Source organism: Nothobranchius furzeri, chromosome 5, assembly GCF_043380555.1.
Source record: "Nothobranchius furzeri strain GRZ-AD chromosome 5, NfurGRZ-RIMD1, whole genome shotgun sequence".
Classification (NCBI taxonomy): domain Eukaryota; kingdom Metazoa; phylum Chordata; class Actinopteri; order Cyprinodontiformes; family Nothobranchiidae; genus Nothobranchius; species Nothobranchius furzeri.
Genome location: NC_091745.1, coordinates 50,235,822 through 50,254,104, shown reverse-complemented (window position 1 = coordinate 50,254,104; position 18,283 = coordinate 50,235,822). Strand labels below are relative to the sequence as shown.

The 18,283-nt window shown below is 43.8% G+C and overlaps 1 protein-coding gene across 1 annotated transcript in view; it reads right to left on the bottom strand.

The window, feature by feature from the left end:
* Positions 1-18,283, bottom strand: part of LOC107395490 (NIPA-like protein 2) — a 46,772-nt gene that overhangs the window by 6,116 nt on the left and 22,373 nt on the right. Inside the window, exons 2-5 of the mRNA XM_054740493.2 lie at positions 11,033-11,101; positions 10,083-10,251; positions 2,307-2,366; positions 438-559 (exon numbers count right to left, since the gene is read on the bottom strand). Coding sequence (XP_054596468.1) covers positions 438-559; positions 2,307-2,366; positions 10,083-10,251; positions 11,033-11,101 — 420 coding nt within the window. The remainder of the gene's footprint in view (positions 1-437; positions 560-2,306; positions 2,367-10,082; positions 10,252-11,032; positions 11,102-18,283) is intronic.

Sequence of the window (18,283 nt, the reverse complement as noted above, 5' to 3'; positions counted from 1 at the left end):
TCATCTCTGTAGCTCTGCAAGGCGTCTGAATGAAACAACCACCCACAAACTGCTTTGTAGTATTTAGTACTTGTGTACTGCAGAAGTTTAAAGGCGGTACCCGGTGGCATGCACAAACAGCTGGGTCTGACCTCAGCATCTCAGGAGTCAAGCTTTTACACTCAAAGCCAATATTAACATTTTTGTCATGAGCAGGTTTTAAGAGAGATGAGTAGTGCAGCTCTGTCACCATGGTAATGGCTATGTTTATGGCCATGCTGCCTGAGGTGAAACCAAACAGGACCGTGGATGAGTGATAATGCTGACGATGAGGCAGAAGCAAGTACAAAGCAAGATTATTTTACATTTTCTGCTAAAGAACATATCTTTTCACACATGCAGCTGTCAGACTGATCAAAACTAAATGATGGAAACTGCCCAGTAACAGGATTACACACAAGGTAAAGAAGGAAGTGCCAGCTGATGGCGTAGTACTGGACCAGATGAGCTGTGATGTGTGTGGAAGTGTGGGGGGCAAAGGTCACCAGAAGGTATGTTCCAGTGATGGCCAGGGTGCCACCTAGAACAACAAAGACAAAAAGGAAATCATTAGCCGTGTTCCAGTAAAGGAGGTCTGGGGAGTTTCTGGGAGGGGGGAATCGATCGGTCTGCTTAGCTCTCGTGTCTCCATAAAAAAAAAAATTCAGCTTTCAGGAATTTGCACAGATGTCAGCTTATCCCGACATCTTCAGCAGTGAGTGATGTCACTGACCCAAGCCGAAAGGCCTCCATGGACATTAGAAGTCTCATTTCTCTGGGGGAGCAGTTGTGTAATATGTTCACGAGCAGAAGAAGCTCCGTGTTTTACAGCCTTCTGTGAGTTGAGTCGTTTTGGGGGATTGCTGGTGTGGGCGGATTGGTAACGGTGATTCAAAAGCATCGTGAATGCTGCTTGTTTAACGTTTGACCACAGTTGTGTTTTGTAACCACTAGGGGTCAGTACTCACTCTCCTGCAGAGATGAGAGAAGAAGAATGAACAAAATGGATGCTTCCCTCTGCTGTAATACAGTTCATCCTGTTATAAAGCCTCCTCATTCCGGCAGCTACAAAACACAGCAACTCTTCCATCTTTACTAGTGCTGGTGTCGTTTTCTACTGAGTTACAACCAATCAGCATGAGTTAAGGTTCTGCAAGCGACTCCACCGGGCCTTTCTGAGACCTTCCCCAGGTCAGGCACTATGTTGGTTCCTGGAACGACCCGCTCAACCTTCCCGGTGAAGTGGAGACCGGGGGGTTAATTCATCAAATGTTTGTAGAAATATTCCTAAATTTGTTCCTATGAGCGGCGTTTAGAACGTTTGTACGAACAGTCGCAATCCTGATTTATGAAATGTGTAGTGGACTTATACGCACGTTCCTCATCATCACTCGTCTGATGATAAACCCCACCTGTGCTACCCAGGTGCTTGTGTCCGTTCTCAGTCATTTACATACAGAAACGCCCTCATTTAACCATATTTGGTCATGCTATGTCTTCAGCTCCTGAGGGGATTCCTGCGTTCTACCCAAGAAAGAAAGAAAACCTGCATACATTAGTTCCTATGCACAGATCTGATGCATGAGACTCCTGGACATCTTGCAAAGTTCTGGTAATGTTCCCCTGAAATTCTGCTAGTGGAAACAGGCTGAAAGTGAGGAAAGTAACTTAGCTTGAACCAGTACCAAACAGAACTACAGTCATTCTGTGCTCACCCCCTTTAATGAAGGAGATGATTTTATTACTGAATTGTAGAAACTTTGCCATTTCCTCTGAAACCACCTGACCTTCTTTCTATAGCTCACTTGGACTTTTACTCATTGTGACAGAGAAGGAGTCCTTTGTGCAAAAGGTGACCTTGCAGCACCAAAATCAACTTTCTTCATCCAAACATTCCTACAAGCTGCAGCACTAACTGAGATTTTCATTCGTTGCGTTTTTAGTTGGACTTGCATCATTTGCACACAGCTTTGTTTCTTAACAGGAAAGTATAATTCGTGTTGAATAAAACCAATCACTGTTTTCAGGCACACAAAAGGCTAGCATAAAAAGTGCTTTACTTGGAAAACAACACAGAGAGCTGCTGATACAAAAGAGCTGCCGGCTGTGGCGGTCGTCACCGTGACAGCCGTGACAACCAGGTCATTGAGCAGCAGACTCGGCGTATCAGGACTAGAATCGCTCGGCACACCTTTCCTCTCTACTCCAGGGTTTAGGGTTAGTGTCTTTACATTTATGATCAGAGGACACATAGGTTTACTCTGCAATGACTCAGAGTGTTTACTTACCAACGATGTCCGAAGCCCGAATGGTCTCCTTCAGAAAAAACACAGAGATGACAGCGCTGGCTGGAGAGAGAAAAGAAGAGAATTGAACCAGATTTCTGCATCATAGATGTAAGACAGCATCTGCCTGTACTTTAAATCCTACGAGGTTTTTTGAAGATACAAACAAAAGGGATGGAGACATCAAACACCGTACTTAGCATGTCTGAATCAAGCAGCATCATAAAACCTGCCAGAGCTACAGCTCACATTCGCCCAGTTTCCTTGAGAAAAGATCCCACCGGGAGGTAGATGCAGCCTGTAGCTGTCACAAAGACGACATGCAGAAAGTTGTTTAGGTGGACGGTCATTCGGACCGGGCCGAGACAAAACACACAGGTCAGCTCAACGGGTTTCTGCTGGGATTTGGGTTCTTCTAACTTTCTCCTTATTCTAAACAAAGACTTACAGCTTTCCTTCTTTATGCATCTTTTATTCCTGCTGTGTTTTTCTTCTGAATGCATTTCTAAGTTTTATTTTTTAAAACAGGAAAGTTTTTTTTAACTTGCTGACAGTTTCAATCACTCCTGCAGTCTTCTTCAGAGCTAGCCACTGATGATGGCGTCACTTCCTTCTCCATTTATCCGCGGGCGGCAGAAGGCGACGTCGTCCTCTGCTTCCCGCACTCTCCTCTGTTTCTATGGTTACGTTGTGATTTCTTAGTAAATATTCTATTTGGTGAGGGATAAACTTTATTGTATTTATCCTAGTGAATCTATAATTAAACTGGTAAACTAGTAGTAGCACATTCAATGTCAAAGAGAGTAAAAAGTTATCAGGAGAGGGAGAATGTTTAAGTGGTTAGCAGCAGTGTGCTAGACGATGGCCCCCTCCATGAGGCCACCACAGCTCAGCTGAACATCATTGTAGCTTCTTCTGGGGAGAAAAACACTTAGAGAAAAAATAAAGTTAACAGCTGAAATAGCAGGAAATAACACAGTTAAAGAGCAGATTGTAGAAGAAAGTAGTCGAGTGTGGAAAGTGGTCAGTGTGTCCTCCAACAGTCTAAGCCTATAGCAGCATTACTACAGAGATAACTCTGGATAGCCTAGCCTTTTAGATGGAGGCATGTTGGAGGCCAGGCAAGGGAGAGCCGTCTTTACCGACTGTACACTCCACCTCCCTCTACTCCCCCACTTGTCCAGATCAAGGCTAACATCCATCCATCTTCTGAACCCGCTTGTCCACGCAAGGTCGCTGGTGGCTATTTCCAGCAGTCAACGGGCAAGTAGGCGGGGTACACCTTGGACAGAGAGCCAGTCCATCGCAGGGCATCATAGAGACACACAGGACAAACAACCACGCACACACACACTCACACCTAAGGACAATTTAGACAGACCAGACAGAACTCACGCATGCACAGGGAGAACATGCAAACTCAATGCAGAAAGATCCCAGGCTGGGAATTGAACCCAGAACCTTCTCACTGCAAGGCAACAGCTCTAACCACTGCGCCACTGAGCAGCCCATCTAGGCTAACATCAGATTTTAACCATAGGCCCTATCAAATAAAAAAAAGTTTTAAGCCTAGTCTTAAACGTAGATAAGGTGTCTGCCTCACGGACTAAAGCTGGGAGCTGGTTCCACAAGAGAGGAGCCTGATAGCTAAAAGATCTGCCTCCCATCCTATTTTTAGATATTCTGGGAACCACCAGCAAACCTGCAGTCTGAGAGCGAAGTGCTCGATTAGGAACGTATGGAACAATCAGGTCACTGATGTATGATGGAGCTTGATTATTAAGAGCTTTATATGTGAGAAGAAGGATCTTAAAATCTATTCTGAATTTAACAGGTAGCGGATGTAGGGAAGCTAAGACAGGAGATATATGATCTCTCTTTTTAATTCTTATCAAAACTCTAGCTTTAGCATTTTGGACAAGCTGAAGACTTTTAACTACATTCTGTGGACTTCCTGAGAGTAATGAATTACAGTAATCCAGTCTTGATGTAATAAAATGCATGAACTAGTTTTTCAGCATCACTCCTGGAAAGGATGCTTCTAATCTTAGCAATATTCCGAAGGTGGAAAAAGGAAATCCGACAAACTTGTGAAACCTGGGATTTGAATGACATGTCCTGGTCAAAGATAACACCAAGGTTCCTTGCTTTGTTCTCGGAGATTAATGTAATGCCATTAAGGTCAGGCGATTGGCTAAGCAATTTCCTTTTCTGGATTTCTGGTACAAAGATGAGAACTTCCGTCTTGTCTTGATTTAAAAGCAAGAAGTTTAGAGTCATCCAATTTTTTATGTCCTCAAGACAAGCCTGTAATCTACCCAACCAATTAGGTTCATCAGGATTAATGGATAAATATAACTGAGTATCGTCAGCATAACAGTGGAAGTTTATCCCATGCTGTCTAATGATTTTACCAATTGGGAGCATATATATAGTAAAAAGAATTGGTCCAAGCACTGAACCCTGTGGTATTCCGCAAGTAACCCTGGAGTATGAAGATGATTTGCCATGTACATTTACAAAATGAAATCTGTCAGACAGGTAGGATTTAAACCAGCCTAGCGCTGTTCCTTTGATCCCTACAACATGTTCAAGTCTTTCTAAAAGAATATTGTGATCAACTTTGTCAAAGGCAGCACTGAGACCTAACAAGACTAGAACAGACACAAGATTCTTATCTGAGGCCATGAGAATATAATTTGTAACTCTCACTGATGCAGTTTCAGTGCTGTGATACTCTCTAAAACCAGACTGAAATTCCTCAAACAGAGCATTAGTGTTTAGATGCTCACATACTTGGATGGCCACTATTTTCTCCAGGACTTTGGATAAAAGTGGAAGGTTAGATATTGGTCTATAATTCATTGGGTCATCTGGATCCAGAGAAGGCTTTCTAAGTAAAGGTTTGATTACAGCAACCTTAAAATCCTGTGGTACGTATCCATTTATTAAGGATAGATTGATTATATCTAGAATGGGGCAGTAATCAAAGGAAATGCATCTTTAAATAATTTGGTTGGGATTGGATCTAAAATGCAAGTTGAAGGTTTAGATGAGGAAGCAACACATTCTCAATCCCAAAGCGTCGAAAAATGACATTGGGTGACCAAACGTTTGTTTCCGATGCATTGGGAGTGCCAATGCGTCAGGAGGCGATGTGCTGTGCCAGAACATTGGTTTCCGACTCCGCGGTAAAACGCACATTTCACCAACACCTCTTGCTATTTAACCTTCCCCTCACTCCCATCCTAAACTTAACCCAGTTTCTCATTCTAAACTTCTCGTTAACCGTGTTGGAGAGGGACGTTACAACTAGAAACAAAGTCTTGCATGCGCAAGAGGGTAAAGGTCACAATTCGGTGAAATCTCCGTTATACAGTCGGACAACGATGCTCTGGCACAGCGTGTTGGCTCCTAACCCAAAACAAATGCTTGGTCTCACATCGTAATTTTTTGATACTTTGGGTGTGAGAATGTGTTGGAGGAAGAATAAATCGCATTAGGGGAGATGCTAATGATTTTGTTTCTAATAGACTTAATTTTACTCATGAAAAAATCCCATTAAGTTGTTGCAAAAACTACAAACAAGAGTGTTTTTACAGTTTTGCAATCTGGTTGAGGAAACTAGGAATAAGATGTTCAAAAGAACTGTAACTATTAACCGATAAGGGATTAATTGGTCTGAATGAAAAATGGTTGCTGCTCCTCCTCCTCACCCTGTACTTGGAACAATATGATGATTTAAATAATTAGAAGGAGTCAATTTGTTTAAACTACAGCATATCATTCATCCATTCACACGCTGGTGGTGATGAGCTACAATGTAGTCACATTTGCCCGGAGGCGTTCTGACAGAGGCAACAAAAGTGCATCGATCTTAGAAGCCCAGTAATAACACATAAAATAACGAGACACCGTGCTCCCCATAGTTGCAACACCTCTTTACTGGTTCTTGGGCGTCTACTGGTGTGTTTCCATTGCTGGAAGTTCAAGGGTAAATTCTGGGAGGGGGAATTTGAGTGGAAGATGTGTCGTCCTGGTCCTCTCATCTGCTGGGTCTCCATTCAAATTCAGGCATCAGTGTATCCGAAGCTAGTGCAGGAGATCGGTGCAGGAGACTATTTTTATGTTCAGCCTGCGTGAAACACTCAGGGTGACTAATTAAGGGTTAGGTTACCCCTAACAGGAAATAATCATTACTAATCATTTTTCAGAGTTCCACACGTCTACGCCTTTTCATTTTCAAACACTGTTTCTAACAAACCTACATTTAAAATTCGCTGCTCTCCTGCTTCTTCCGCCTGGCCGGCGCGCAAAGCATCCTGGGATAGCCTTTGCCAGTGAAGATTCACCAGACCCATGCTCAGGTAGAATGAGGACAGCACTCGTCACATCGCTGTGACATCATCGGCCTCAATCATTACCACTGCCTTGATGGTGAGGAGCAGACTGTGAGCTGAAGGAAACAAACTGAGATGGGAAAATGCATGCAAGAAGCCAGAAACTGCTTTGGGTGTTTTTAAGGAGGAAATAACAATAAACATGGCCACAAGCTCCAAAGTGGGTTTTGTGTGGGTTCAGACCCAGTCTGGCACCTCTCAGAGGTAGGACATGTATCAGGTGGTTCGTTGTTTGGGGTTTTAAGGATTTGCAAGTTACAAACTCGGTTACACACATTTCTTTTCCAGTCCATTGTCTTTCCATAGAACTGATATAAAAATGAAGTGTGTCCTGATGATGATGAAGGTGGTGTGTGTCAGGGCCGAACCCAAACATAACCTCCAGTACAATTTAAAGCCTGACAGGCTCAGTAAGACGCTAATCTTCCATCATTTGGAGTCCGCTCTGGTCTGGGAGCACACTCAGTTGGAGGAGGATGTTGGATTGTTTCCACACAGCTGGAGGGGAGAGCAGGTGACGGCACATGGACAGGAACAGACTGGATTGAAAATAGTGGAAAAATAAACAGATGGGAATGTAGATGTTTTTTGCAAAAGCTCTAGAAACACGATGAGAAGATTAGCCACAGAGCCCAACGGCTCAGTGTCGGACACATGCAGGATTACGGCGTTGATGTGACGAGACAGACTACATGGACGATAAGCATGCCCACACTAACGCTAACATTAGAGACCACCCTAGCTAAAGAGCATGTAGAAAACTTCCTCATGTAGTCCAGCCTGTCACCAGCAGACCAGCGTGACACGTTCCTTCTGAAGATGATGAGTGGCTACACACAGCGCTGCTGCGGCTGTTCATTCAATATGAACACAAACACTCCCTTCTGATGAAACGTGACAGGCTTCATACTGCGAGCACGTACATGAACCTCTGGGATCAGCTGGATCCAACAAGTAACCATAGCAACTCCAGGCAAAGCGAGATTCACACCGCTCCATAAAATGTGGCAACAGGAACCTCTCGGGACCCCCCCCCCCCCCCCCCCCCGTGTGTGTGTCTGTGCGTGTGTCTGTGCATGTGTGTGTGCGTGTGTGTGTGTGTGTGTGTGTGTGAGACATCGTCCTCTGTTGCCTGCGGATAAATGGAGAAGGAAGTGACGCCACCATTAGCAGCTAGCTCTGATGGAGACAGGAGAGGTCCATCATTTATCTAAAAAGGTAGAGCAACGTTCCTGTGTTCCAGCAGAAGAACCAGACAGAATGAATACAAAATAGAAGCTCATGTGGGTGTTCTGGTGAGCGATGTGATCACTACCACCTGACAAACACGTAAAAGCTTTACTTACAAGAGCAAGAGGATGATTGTTAGGTCTGAATCTTTGTGTGCGAGCTCTCGTGAGACAGAAAAGTCCCGATGCTGACTCTTGTTGGACTCCAGTTGTGGTTGGATGTTATTTTATCTTTTTAGCTTCATCAGATAAATGTTTTCTTTGTTTCTTCTGAGGCTCCACCATGATAAACACGTTACATAAGTGCTAACCAGGTACAGCTCATCTGTCCTGAGGTGTAAACATGGATCGCCATAAAGCGTGACTTCGTGACACTTCAGGGGAGCGGCTGAAGCAGGATAACCTGCTCACGAGGAGCCGAGGGCTCATCTTAGCTCAAGAAGATGATTTAGAAATATGAAAAAGTTCAGTACTGTTCCATTAATTGCAATAAGAGTCAATTCAAACCTCCTGAATCAATTGTTTTTGCAAGTCGGACTAAATGATGTTTCTACAAAACAAGAATCCACTTAGGGAAAATGCAGATAACTTTTCACATTTAAGGATTCCTGGAGATGACAGTCAGATCGCTCTTCTGTCTTTTGGGCCATTCTCATCTGTACCGGGTCGGCCCGGGCCAGGTAGCCCCAATCGGCCCCAGCCTGACCCGGTTGATTCCACACATCCTTGCCTTAAGCCCATGTGGGCTGACTCTACCCACCAATCAGAGGCTTGCTCTAATGGAAGGTGTGAATTTGCTGCCAGCAGTGGGTGTGTTGGCCCTGGTCGGCCTGAAGCAGACCCCTCGAGAAGAGGGCTGAGAATGAGCCTTGGTTGGCCCGGAAAAATACCAGGCCACCCAGATATGTAAACAACCTACGCTACCCGGCCCGGGCCGACCCGGTACAGATGGGAATGGCCCATTAGTGTCCTGCAGCGAAAGAACGCCAGGTAGACTACGTTCCTACTGCCAGGTTCTCCATTACTACACATCCAAGAGAGCATATGTGTGTGTGCAGGCCGTTCTGACACACACACACACACACACACACACACACACACACACACACACACACACACACACACACACACACACGTGCCATGCAGCTGCTCACTGAAGCAAGTTAAGCAGCAAAACCATAAAGAACAAGAGCTGCAGCCTTCTCAACAAGATTTGACTCAAACCAATCATTTAGTGAGGAGGCACGGCTGCAGGAGAAGGGTTAATAGCTGCCATTATTATGAGTGCAGTGGTGATGGGCAGGAGCGAGAGGAGTGACTGAATAATGAATCAGGGTTAGTCCATCACCTTCTCATTCACAGAGAGAGAGAAGTTAAAAACATTATCTCTCCAGTTTTAGCAGGAATGAAACTCACCAAGCTCGTTATCAGACCCAGATGAGTTTATCTGCGTTAGCCCTAGGCTACTTTCCATCGGTAGTCCTCACGTGTTTTAGACACAACAGCAATAAACAGATCAGAGATATCAGGACATTAAACATGAGCCCCATCTCCACAGGCAGAGCTACAAATGCTCACAAAAGCAGTGGAAGAAGTGGAAGACTCTCCAATAAAACTGGAACACCATTCCAGGACGAACACCCTTTAACAGAGATGGAATGTTTCCCATGGTGTTCCTCGAGGTCAACCCATATTGGCTTTTTTATGGCCGATATCGACACAGATGTGTGGGAGACACGAGCCGATGGCCGGTATGTACTGCCGATTTTTAAAGACAAGGCTCGCCCTCGTTCAGAACTGATGGCTGACTTTTACTCGCCTAAAGAGGCGCTTCGGGAATGATTTCTACAGCAGACCTGGTGTGAGCCAGACAGGTGAGGGTGGAAGCAGCTACTTGGTTTCTGCTATAGAGCCAAATATAGTCCAAGGTGAGAACTGTGCATGCTCTATAGAAACTAAACTTGTGTTAAAGACAGACAGGACTTTATTTGTTTGAGACAAAACCCACCCTGAGAAATGACCAAATGATGTACCCGGACCGTAGCTGTGGCTAACTTTGTGTTTTGATTCCTTTGCTAAATCTTGTCACAAAGACCCGATTATGGCAGAACCACAGAGACAAGTGTGACACCTGTTGGTGTGTAACTCACCGATCACAGACACACAGCCCAGAGGGGCTATGAGTGATGCTGGGGCAAAGCCATAGGCAGCAAAGTTCCCCAGTTCCCCGACACCCATCAGAACCACACCACACCACCACATCACCGAGGTATAGTAGGGCTGGGAGCCCCGCTGAGCCTGTCGGACATGGGCGTATTTCTGTCGGGAAGAGGAGGACAGAGACACGTCAGTCAGCTACTGGAAGAGGAGAGCTCCACAAACAGGACCGTCGGGGTAAATGAGAACTCACAACACAACCTTACATATCTGAAACAAACAGAATCGTACTAATTATGGCAAAAATCCACTTGCTGTGACAGATATGTGAGTAAAGTGTGAGGTAGAGCTAGCTGAGACTTAATCACAGACACAAATAACCCACACTCATAGAGAGCGCCTTTCATAGTCATAGTGCTCCAAGCTTTACACTACATTGCACCATCCACACACTGGTGATGATGAGCTACGATGTAGCCACAGCTGCCCTGGAGCGCACTGACGTAGGCTGCAGAGCACTGGCGCCACCGGTCCCTCCGACCACCACCAGCAGGTAAGGGGGTTAAGTGTCTTGCCCAATGACACAATAGCAGAATTCTCTGGTTGGAGCTGGGATCGAACCTGCAACCCTCTGATGACTCTACCTTCTCAGATCATTACTTAACATCAGCTAAACCATCGTGTAGATTCCCCCAAGGCGCTCTTATTGAGATCATGTTGATGAACGTGAAAGCTGCATCATTAGAACGTGGAACAAAAGCTTACAGCACATAGCTATAAAACGAGTGACTCTGATGGCGCCAGCTGAGGAGATCCAGTACCTGAGGGCAGGTGTACAAAAATCCATGAGCAAGGAGCAGTCAGGAAAAGGAAAAGGCAGATTTGAACTGGTCTTCAGAACAGCTACATGCTAGCTGAGAGCTGAGAATCCAGCGTTCCTTACCTGTATGTTGAGTGAAATGCTGATGAGGACATTCCCACATATGGAGACGAGGATGCCCAGGAGATAAGTCTGTGCAAACAAACAGCAAAGAAGCAGAAGATTAGGGAACGCTCTATTTGCTAAGCAACAACTCCACAGACAGCCCATAATACCCAGTGCAGGACTTATCTCCAGCTGTCACATCTGTTATCTCCATGACAACCAGAGCGTTATTCCTTTGGTGTATAGTTCAGAGACAGTTCTGTGTTGCCCTACACACACACACACACACACACACACACACACACACACACTGATTCAACAATTTGGATGAAAGTGTGTTCACACTAATGTCATGAAGGTCTAACTATTGTTGTTTATGTTGAATAATCACGTTTTTGGTCCACTCATGCAGAGTGAACACACACAAGACCCCAGCTGAGTTTTGAACTTGTGACCTCGCAGCAAAACATCTCTCTCTCTCTCTCTCTCTCTCTCTCTCTCTCTCTCTCTCTCTCTCTCTCTCTCTCTCTCGCTCTCTCTCTCTCTCTCTCTCTCTCTCTCTCTCTCTCTTCTTCTTCTTCTTCTTCTTCCATGCAAAGTTCTCAGAATGGCTTAAGTGAATCTTTTTGCAGCTGGCTGATTGGTGTTCAGTTTTGTGAGTAAGTGTTTTTAGGTGTGTATCTAAGTATTTTAAATTACCCAATGTGTTTTGTATTTTCAATCGATGTGTTTTCCCAATGGTACCGAGATTCCATTTTGAACAAAGTGTCTTATGTATGAAAATGTGTGAAATGTGCAGGACCAAGTGTGTTGGAGAACTGCAACTAAAGGGCTAAGCAGCACTTTTGTTTAAGGTATGGTGACAACAACTTCATGTTCTGTTACTCTGGTTTAAGCATGTGTCTATGGTGTTCATGCAATGGGCAAAAACTGTAAACTAAAAATCCTTCTTTTCTTTCAGTCAGGCAAAAGAAAATAAGGATTCTTACTAGAGTTCCCTGTTTCATGCATGTTTCACTATAAGTGTAAAAGATCTCACTAACAGTAAAAAAAACACATTCAGGTCCTCAGTAACAGGATTTTAGACAAAAACAGCAGAATGAAAACGGAGCATTTCTCCTTATATCCATGGAAAATGACTGCAAAGAGGATATTGTATTTCAGGTGATAAACATGTGAAAACAAACTTTTTAAAGGAAGAGAAGGGTGGAGGAGAAACGTGAACAGCATCACTGCAGCATTAGTTACGGCAGCATGGCACGTTTTTATTGGGAGTGTTCTGAGAGCGACGAAACAACGTTTAGCAAGACGGAGGCTAAAGCAAGAGCGATTAATAAAGTGCAGCAGCTCCAGATAAAAATGAAAGAGAAAGGAGAAAGTCCATTTTCAGGCTCAGTGGTGCACTTAGCCAGATAGGAGCAGCAGTTAGTGCGATGTTGGTGCGACATGTCGGACACTGGCTTCAGGTAAAACACTCAGGTGGTGACTGTCTGTGGTCCAACGCAACACAAACACAATTGTCAACCTTTCTTTGTCTACTGCATTATAAAGTAGCACAACAGTAAACATCGTCGTCGTCGTCTTCTTCCGCTTATCTGGGTCCGGGTCGCGGGGGCAGCATCCCAACTGGGGAGCTCCAGACCGTCCTCTCCCCGGCCTTCTCCACCAGCTCCTCCGGCAGGACCCCGAGGCGTTCCCGGACCAGATTGGAGATGTAACCTCTCCAACGTGTCCTGGGTCGACCCGGGGGCCTCCTGCCGGCAGGACATGCCCGAAACACCTCCCCGGGGAGGCGTCCAGGAGGCATCCAGACCAGATGCCCAAACCACCTCAACTGGCTCCTTTCGATCCGGAGGAGCAGCGGTTCTACTCTGAGTCCCTCCCGAACAGGGGCGCAGATAGGATTTTCAAACTGGGGGGGGGGGGGGGGGGGCAAAGTTCCAATGTACCCTCCCCCAAACACATGCACGCACACACACACACACACACACACACACACACACACACACACACTATTGCAAGCGCCTTAACTAGAGCTCAGTCAGTTTGTGTAATTTCCTCCAATGGTTTACGTAAAAACTAACTATTATATATGTGTTTGAAGCCATTGTGCAATGGAACGCTGGCAACAAAGCTCTGCCTGATCAACACTATAAATGATAAATGATCCGCACTTGTATAGCGCCTCTTAGAGTAAGGACTCCAAAGTGCTTTACACTACAGTGTATCATTCATCCATTCACACACTGATGGTGATAAGCTACGATGTAGCCACAGCTGCCCTGGGGCGCACTGACAGAGGCGTCCCACTATTTAATTAAGTCATTTGTTATTCTCCCAATCAATAACTAACCAAAACCTCATGCTTTATGCAAAACATTAAATTATTTTCAGCATACCAATCTTTACAGAAAACATAAAAGCCCTAAAAAACTGCACAAAAAATATAATAATAAACATTATTCACTTATCACTTAGAGCAGTAGTTCCCAAACTTTTCAGCCTGACCAACAGATGTTGGTTCAAATTTGCTTCATGATGCTGATCCAGAATATTTCCATACTATTTTAATCATAGTGCTTTAGTAAGTATAATAAAAATAAAGAATAAAACAATGTTTATGCTTTCATTCAGTTTAACGATCTACTTTGTGCAAAACAGAGAACTGTACAGATAAAATAATTTTGCTGTGAAAACAGTAGTTTTTTTTAAATTTACATCTTTAAAACATAATGTTTTTAATACAATGCATTCAAAAAGAGAGCAAATATAAACTCCAAAATTTTGAGAATATGCATAGTATTAGTGAACTATAAAACCCACAAGAAGGGCTGAGAAACTTTAAAATCTAAAACAAAACTATGTTCCCTAAAATGCTGGACAGAATTTACAGACAAGGACTGAATATTTTGTAACACAAAACTTGTGACGGATGTTACCTTTAGTATTTTTCTTATTTCCTTTCACAAAATGTAGCTAAATTTTAAATTTGTTCAAGTTTTATCAGTCTGTGAACCAGGAAGTGATTCTGTAAACAAGAAGCAGGGCTGTGTGAGACCCCAGTTACGTGACACGCAGCAGCAATAGGAATGCAACTTTGCGGGACCTAGTTAACAACAATGATTTTTTATTGGCAAATTCCCAATATTTAAGATTGAAAAAATATTTTCGTACAAGTACTTATGTACAGAATGTTTTTGGTTAATCCTAAAGCTACTGAGGTTCAGAATCGGTACCCAGCCACAGACACACACCCAGCTAGTAATATATCACACACACCTACTGCCACAAAACAAATTAATAATGTACAAAATAATCTAATAACTGTGTATAGTAGTGTGCATCCTATTTACCGGTACTAGTCCATTTCTCCCAATCAATATGTATGTCCTAAAAGCTCTGCACCCCTCCCTCGGCCAAGAAGAAAATGTGGGTGTTCGCAGCTTGTTGTAACCGGCTGTGCGCTCTGGCGTGAGTAAGAGACGGTATGGTCACGTGACTCACGCCAGCTATATAACTTTATTAAACAGAAATTTTATTAATTATTTTTTTTGTTATTGTTGAGGGGTCACAAACAGAAACTTCTTAAAAAAACACACACATATATATATATATATATATACAGTATATATATATACATATACATATAATCATTAAACCTCAAAAGGGCACTTTGGCACATGGGACAAAAGGGGCAGGGTCTCAAGCACCCTACCCCCCCCCCCCCCTGCACGTGTCTGAGCTCTGGTACACCATGTAACCTGATGAAATAGTAGCATTACTGAACAAAGTATTACCCATTAAAACAGGACAAGTCTAAACAAAAACATTGTTTATTAATGTAAAAAACAAGGAAATTAGCAGAGTTCAGTCAGTGTGCCGGTTAAAGTAACACTGAACAGTTTTTAACACAATTTTAAGCAATTCCTGAGTGACTGTGAGTAGGTGTACCGTCTTCACCCTAAACACCACTCTGCTGCCCTCTGCTGGCCAGAAACCACACTTAACAGTTATGTGGAGCAGGTAGGTGTCCAATAGGGGGAGCACTTTATCTACTTAAAGGCTGTTAGCAGTTATGATAGCGATTAGCAGTTTCAGTTGGCCGATCTTCATTAAAAACTGAAGAAAAAGAAAAGGTTTGTTTTGTGTTGGCATCATGACGGAGCCTGGAATTGAAAGTATGAGAATAACGTCTTTGGAGGCGAAGCAAAGAGCTAAAACCAGGGTGAACATCGGCGTGGCCTACGTTAGTTTGAAGGAGCTAAAGGAGGCTACAAAATCACAGACTGATGTGACCTGGTTGGCTCATGGGTCCCTGAACGAGGCTAAAAAGAGTTATTTTCTAATCCTATTTATGTTTTAATTTTAATTTTTTGAAAATATGTTTGGTTGTTTTAAAGGCCAATGGACACAGAGACAGAAATGAAAGAGAAGGGCAAGAGGAAAGGAAGAGGTGGGAGAAGAGAAAAAATGTTCACAGCAATAAACAATAAAAGATGTAGAAGCACCAGCTTCCAGACCTGCAGAAAAAGAAGGAAAAAAAGGCGAACACACAAAAATACAACAGAACCAAAATATGACTGCACCAACTGCATGAGGATCTACAGCAGTAACTATTTTTGCTGAGAAAGCACATGGTAAAAATTCATAGTGCATTTAGTGCCAACCACAGCCTTAGGTTATGTGTGAGAAATGCCCAAGTCCATACTTGTGAGAGCACCATGTGAGCACCTGTGTCCGTACAGGTGCTTGTGTATGTAAGGTTTCTCTACAGGAGTGTTCAATAGGGAGCATGAGGGGCCACAGATCTGCCCCCCAATATCCACGGAAGATAGAGGAGTTCCAAACCCCAGAGAAACAGAGTTCTCCCCCGGAGCTTGGAGACCCCAGGGAGACTGCTGCTGGAGAAGCCCCAGCCCCCATCCCAAGAGACGTAGAGGATCACCCTGGGGGGAGCCAACCAGTAGCCATGCCAGAGGCCCAGGAGACAATAATGGCAAGCCCCCAGACCTCATTCTGGTCCCAATACTTCTGCACAGAGGAAACAACCACTTCTGGACACCAGAGCTGGTCGTGTTCTCACTGGGATAATGATGAGTAGGTACCCCAACCAACACAGAGCAAAGCGACCCACCACCCCAGACCCCAACCAGACGGCCAGCTCCCACTCCTAGCCTCCAGCCCCGAGCAGCAAAATGAGAACAGAGGTGTAAGAAGACCCCTAGTCTCCCTCAGCCTGCTTCAATGTGGTGTTAATGCACATTGTTAAGAGTGCATTCTTTGGTTTGGGAGGGCAGCGCAGGCATCATTCAATTCAATTCAATTTTATGTATATAGCACCAAATCACGACAAGAGTCGTCTCAAGGCACTTCACATAATAAACATTCCAATTCAGGTCAGTTCATTAAGCCAATCATAAATAATGTTTCCTATATAAGGAACCCAGCAAATTGCATCAAGTCACTGACTAGTGTCAGTGACTGTACAGCAGGGGTATACAAATACTATTTAAAAAGGTCCAGTCAGAAAGAATTTTTTTAGCCCAAGGTCCGAAAGATCATTATGTCCGACCTACAATAGTGTGACATGTATTTAAGTATCCTAGCAGTTTTATCAACATCTGCATTATTAATTTGCATATCAAATCAGAAATACTTCAGTGTAATTCAAATACTTATGACATTTATTGTCACTTAAAGTGTTGAACATGTAAATGATTTATTTGGAATGTTCTCTCATTTACTAAATAAAAGTAGAAAAAAGTGTCAACAAGAAAATAACACATGGCAACTGAATCTTCACAAACTACTAACTTCAGAATAAATGTAGAAAAAGCTTAATTTTTTACATTTTTCCTCTTCACGTGCGAACTAAAAAGTCTTAAAATGATTTTAAAAAATGTGACTCTGCACACATGTAATAACTGAACATATATTTAGGTTAATGTTTTCCACATTTTTACTTAGTGAGAGAAGTGAGCTCTTGCTTGTCCTGCCAACATTTTGAACCTGGGCTTGAATGGAGACAGAGCCATCCTCATGCATGTGTGGAGATGCTCATTGGTGAGCCTGGAACGATATTTGTTTTTTATAATGTTCATTGTGGAGAACGCTGCCTCACAGTTGTGGGTGGAACCAAACATGGTCAGGATGTACAAGGCTACTTTCTTTAGATGTGAGAAAGCTGTCTCAGGAACCATTTGGAGCCAGAATGAGGACGGGTCAGTCCTGGCAGACAGTTCTTTCATGGCCACGTTTGCTTGGAGGTCAACTAACTCCATCTGAAGATCCCTGGCATTGACCCATTTAAAATGCTGTGTGGCTTCCTTTGAGAAGCTCCTGACATCTGTGATGAGGAATGGGTTCTGAATGAACATGGTGAGCTGCTGGCCAATGCTGAAGCTATCAAAACGATTGCTGAAGTTAGCAATAAGTTTATCAATGAAGACAACAAACGACGAGACATCTCGCTGTCCCTGAACCTGTTCCTGCACTGCTGGGAAGTGGACACAGTCTTCCTGCAAGTCCTCCTTGAACATTTCAAGTTTTCTCTGAAAGGCACGGACAGCTGTCATTAGTTCACAAATGGAATTGTCCTTGCCCTGTAGCCTCAAGTTCAGTTCGTTTAGATGTGAAGTTATATCAACCAAAAAGGCAACATTGTCCATCTGCTTCTCATTTTCTAGAAATGTAGAAAACTGTGTTGCCTTATGATGTTTTAGCTCTGCCAAAAAAGATGCTACTTCCCTCCTGATGGCCCAAAAGCGTGCTAAAACTCTGCCTTTGCTGAGCCATCTCACATTGTTGTGCAGCAGAAGATCATCAGCATTGGCATCAACTTCTTTGAGGAATTCTCTAAGCATGCGATGCTGGTAGGAAGAGGACGCTCTAAGAAAGTTGATAATTTTCATCACTGAAGTCATCACCTCAGCATGCTCATCTGACAGGGAGGCACAGAGGACAGATTGATGAATAATGCAATGGTAGGTTAAGAGGTCAGGGTTGTCTTTCTTCATTCTTGTTACAGCTCCCTTTTCTCTCCCTATCATAGCAGGGGCTCCATCTGTAGTTATTGAAATCACTTTTGAAGGCTCAATTCCTCTCTTTGCCAACATCTCCATAATGGCCAGGTAGATGTCCTCTCCTGTTGTGCTGGTCTGAAGAGGAGTAATACCCAGCAGGTCTTCATAGAATGCTTTCTGCTCTGCGTAATAAAACCTCACATAAACCAACAGCTGAGCATTATCACACACGTCAGTGGACTCATCC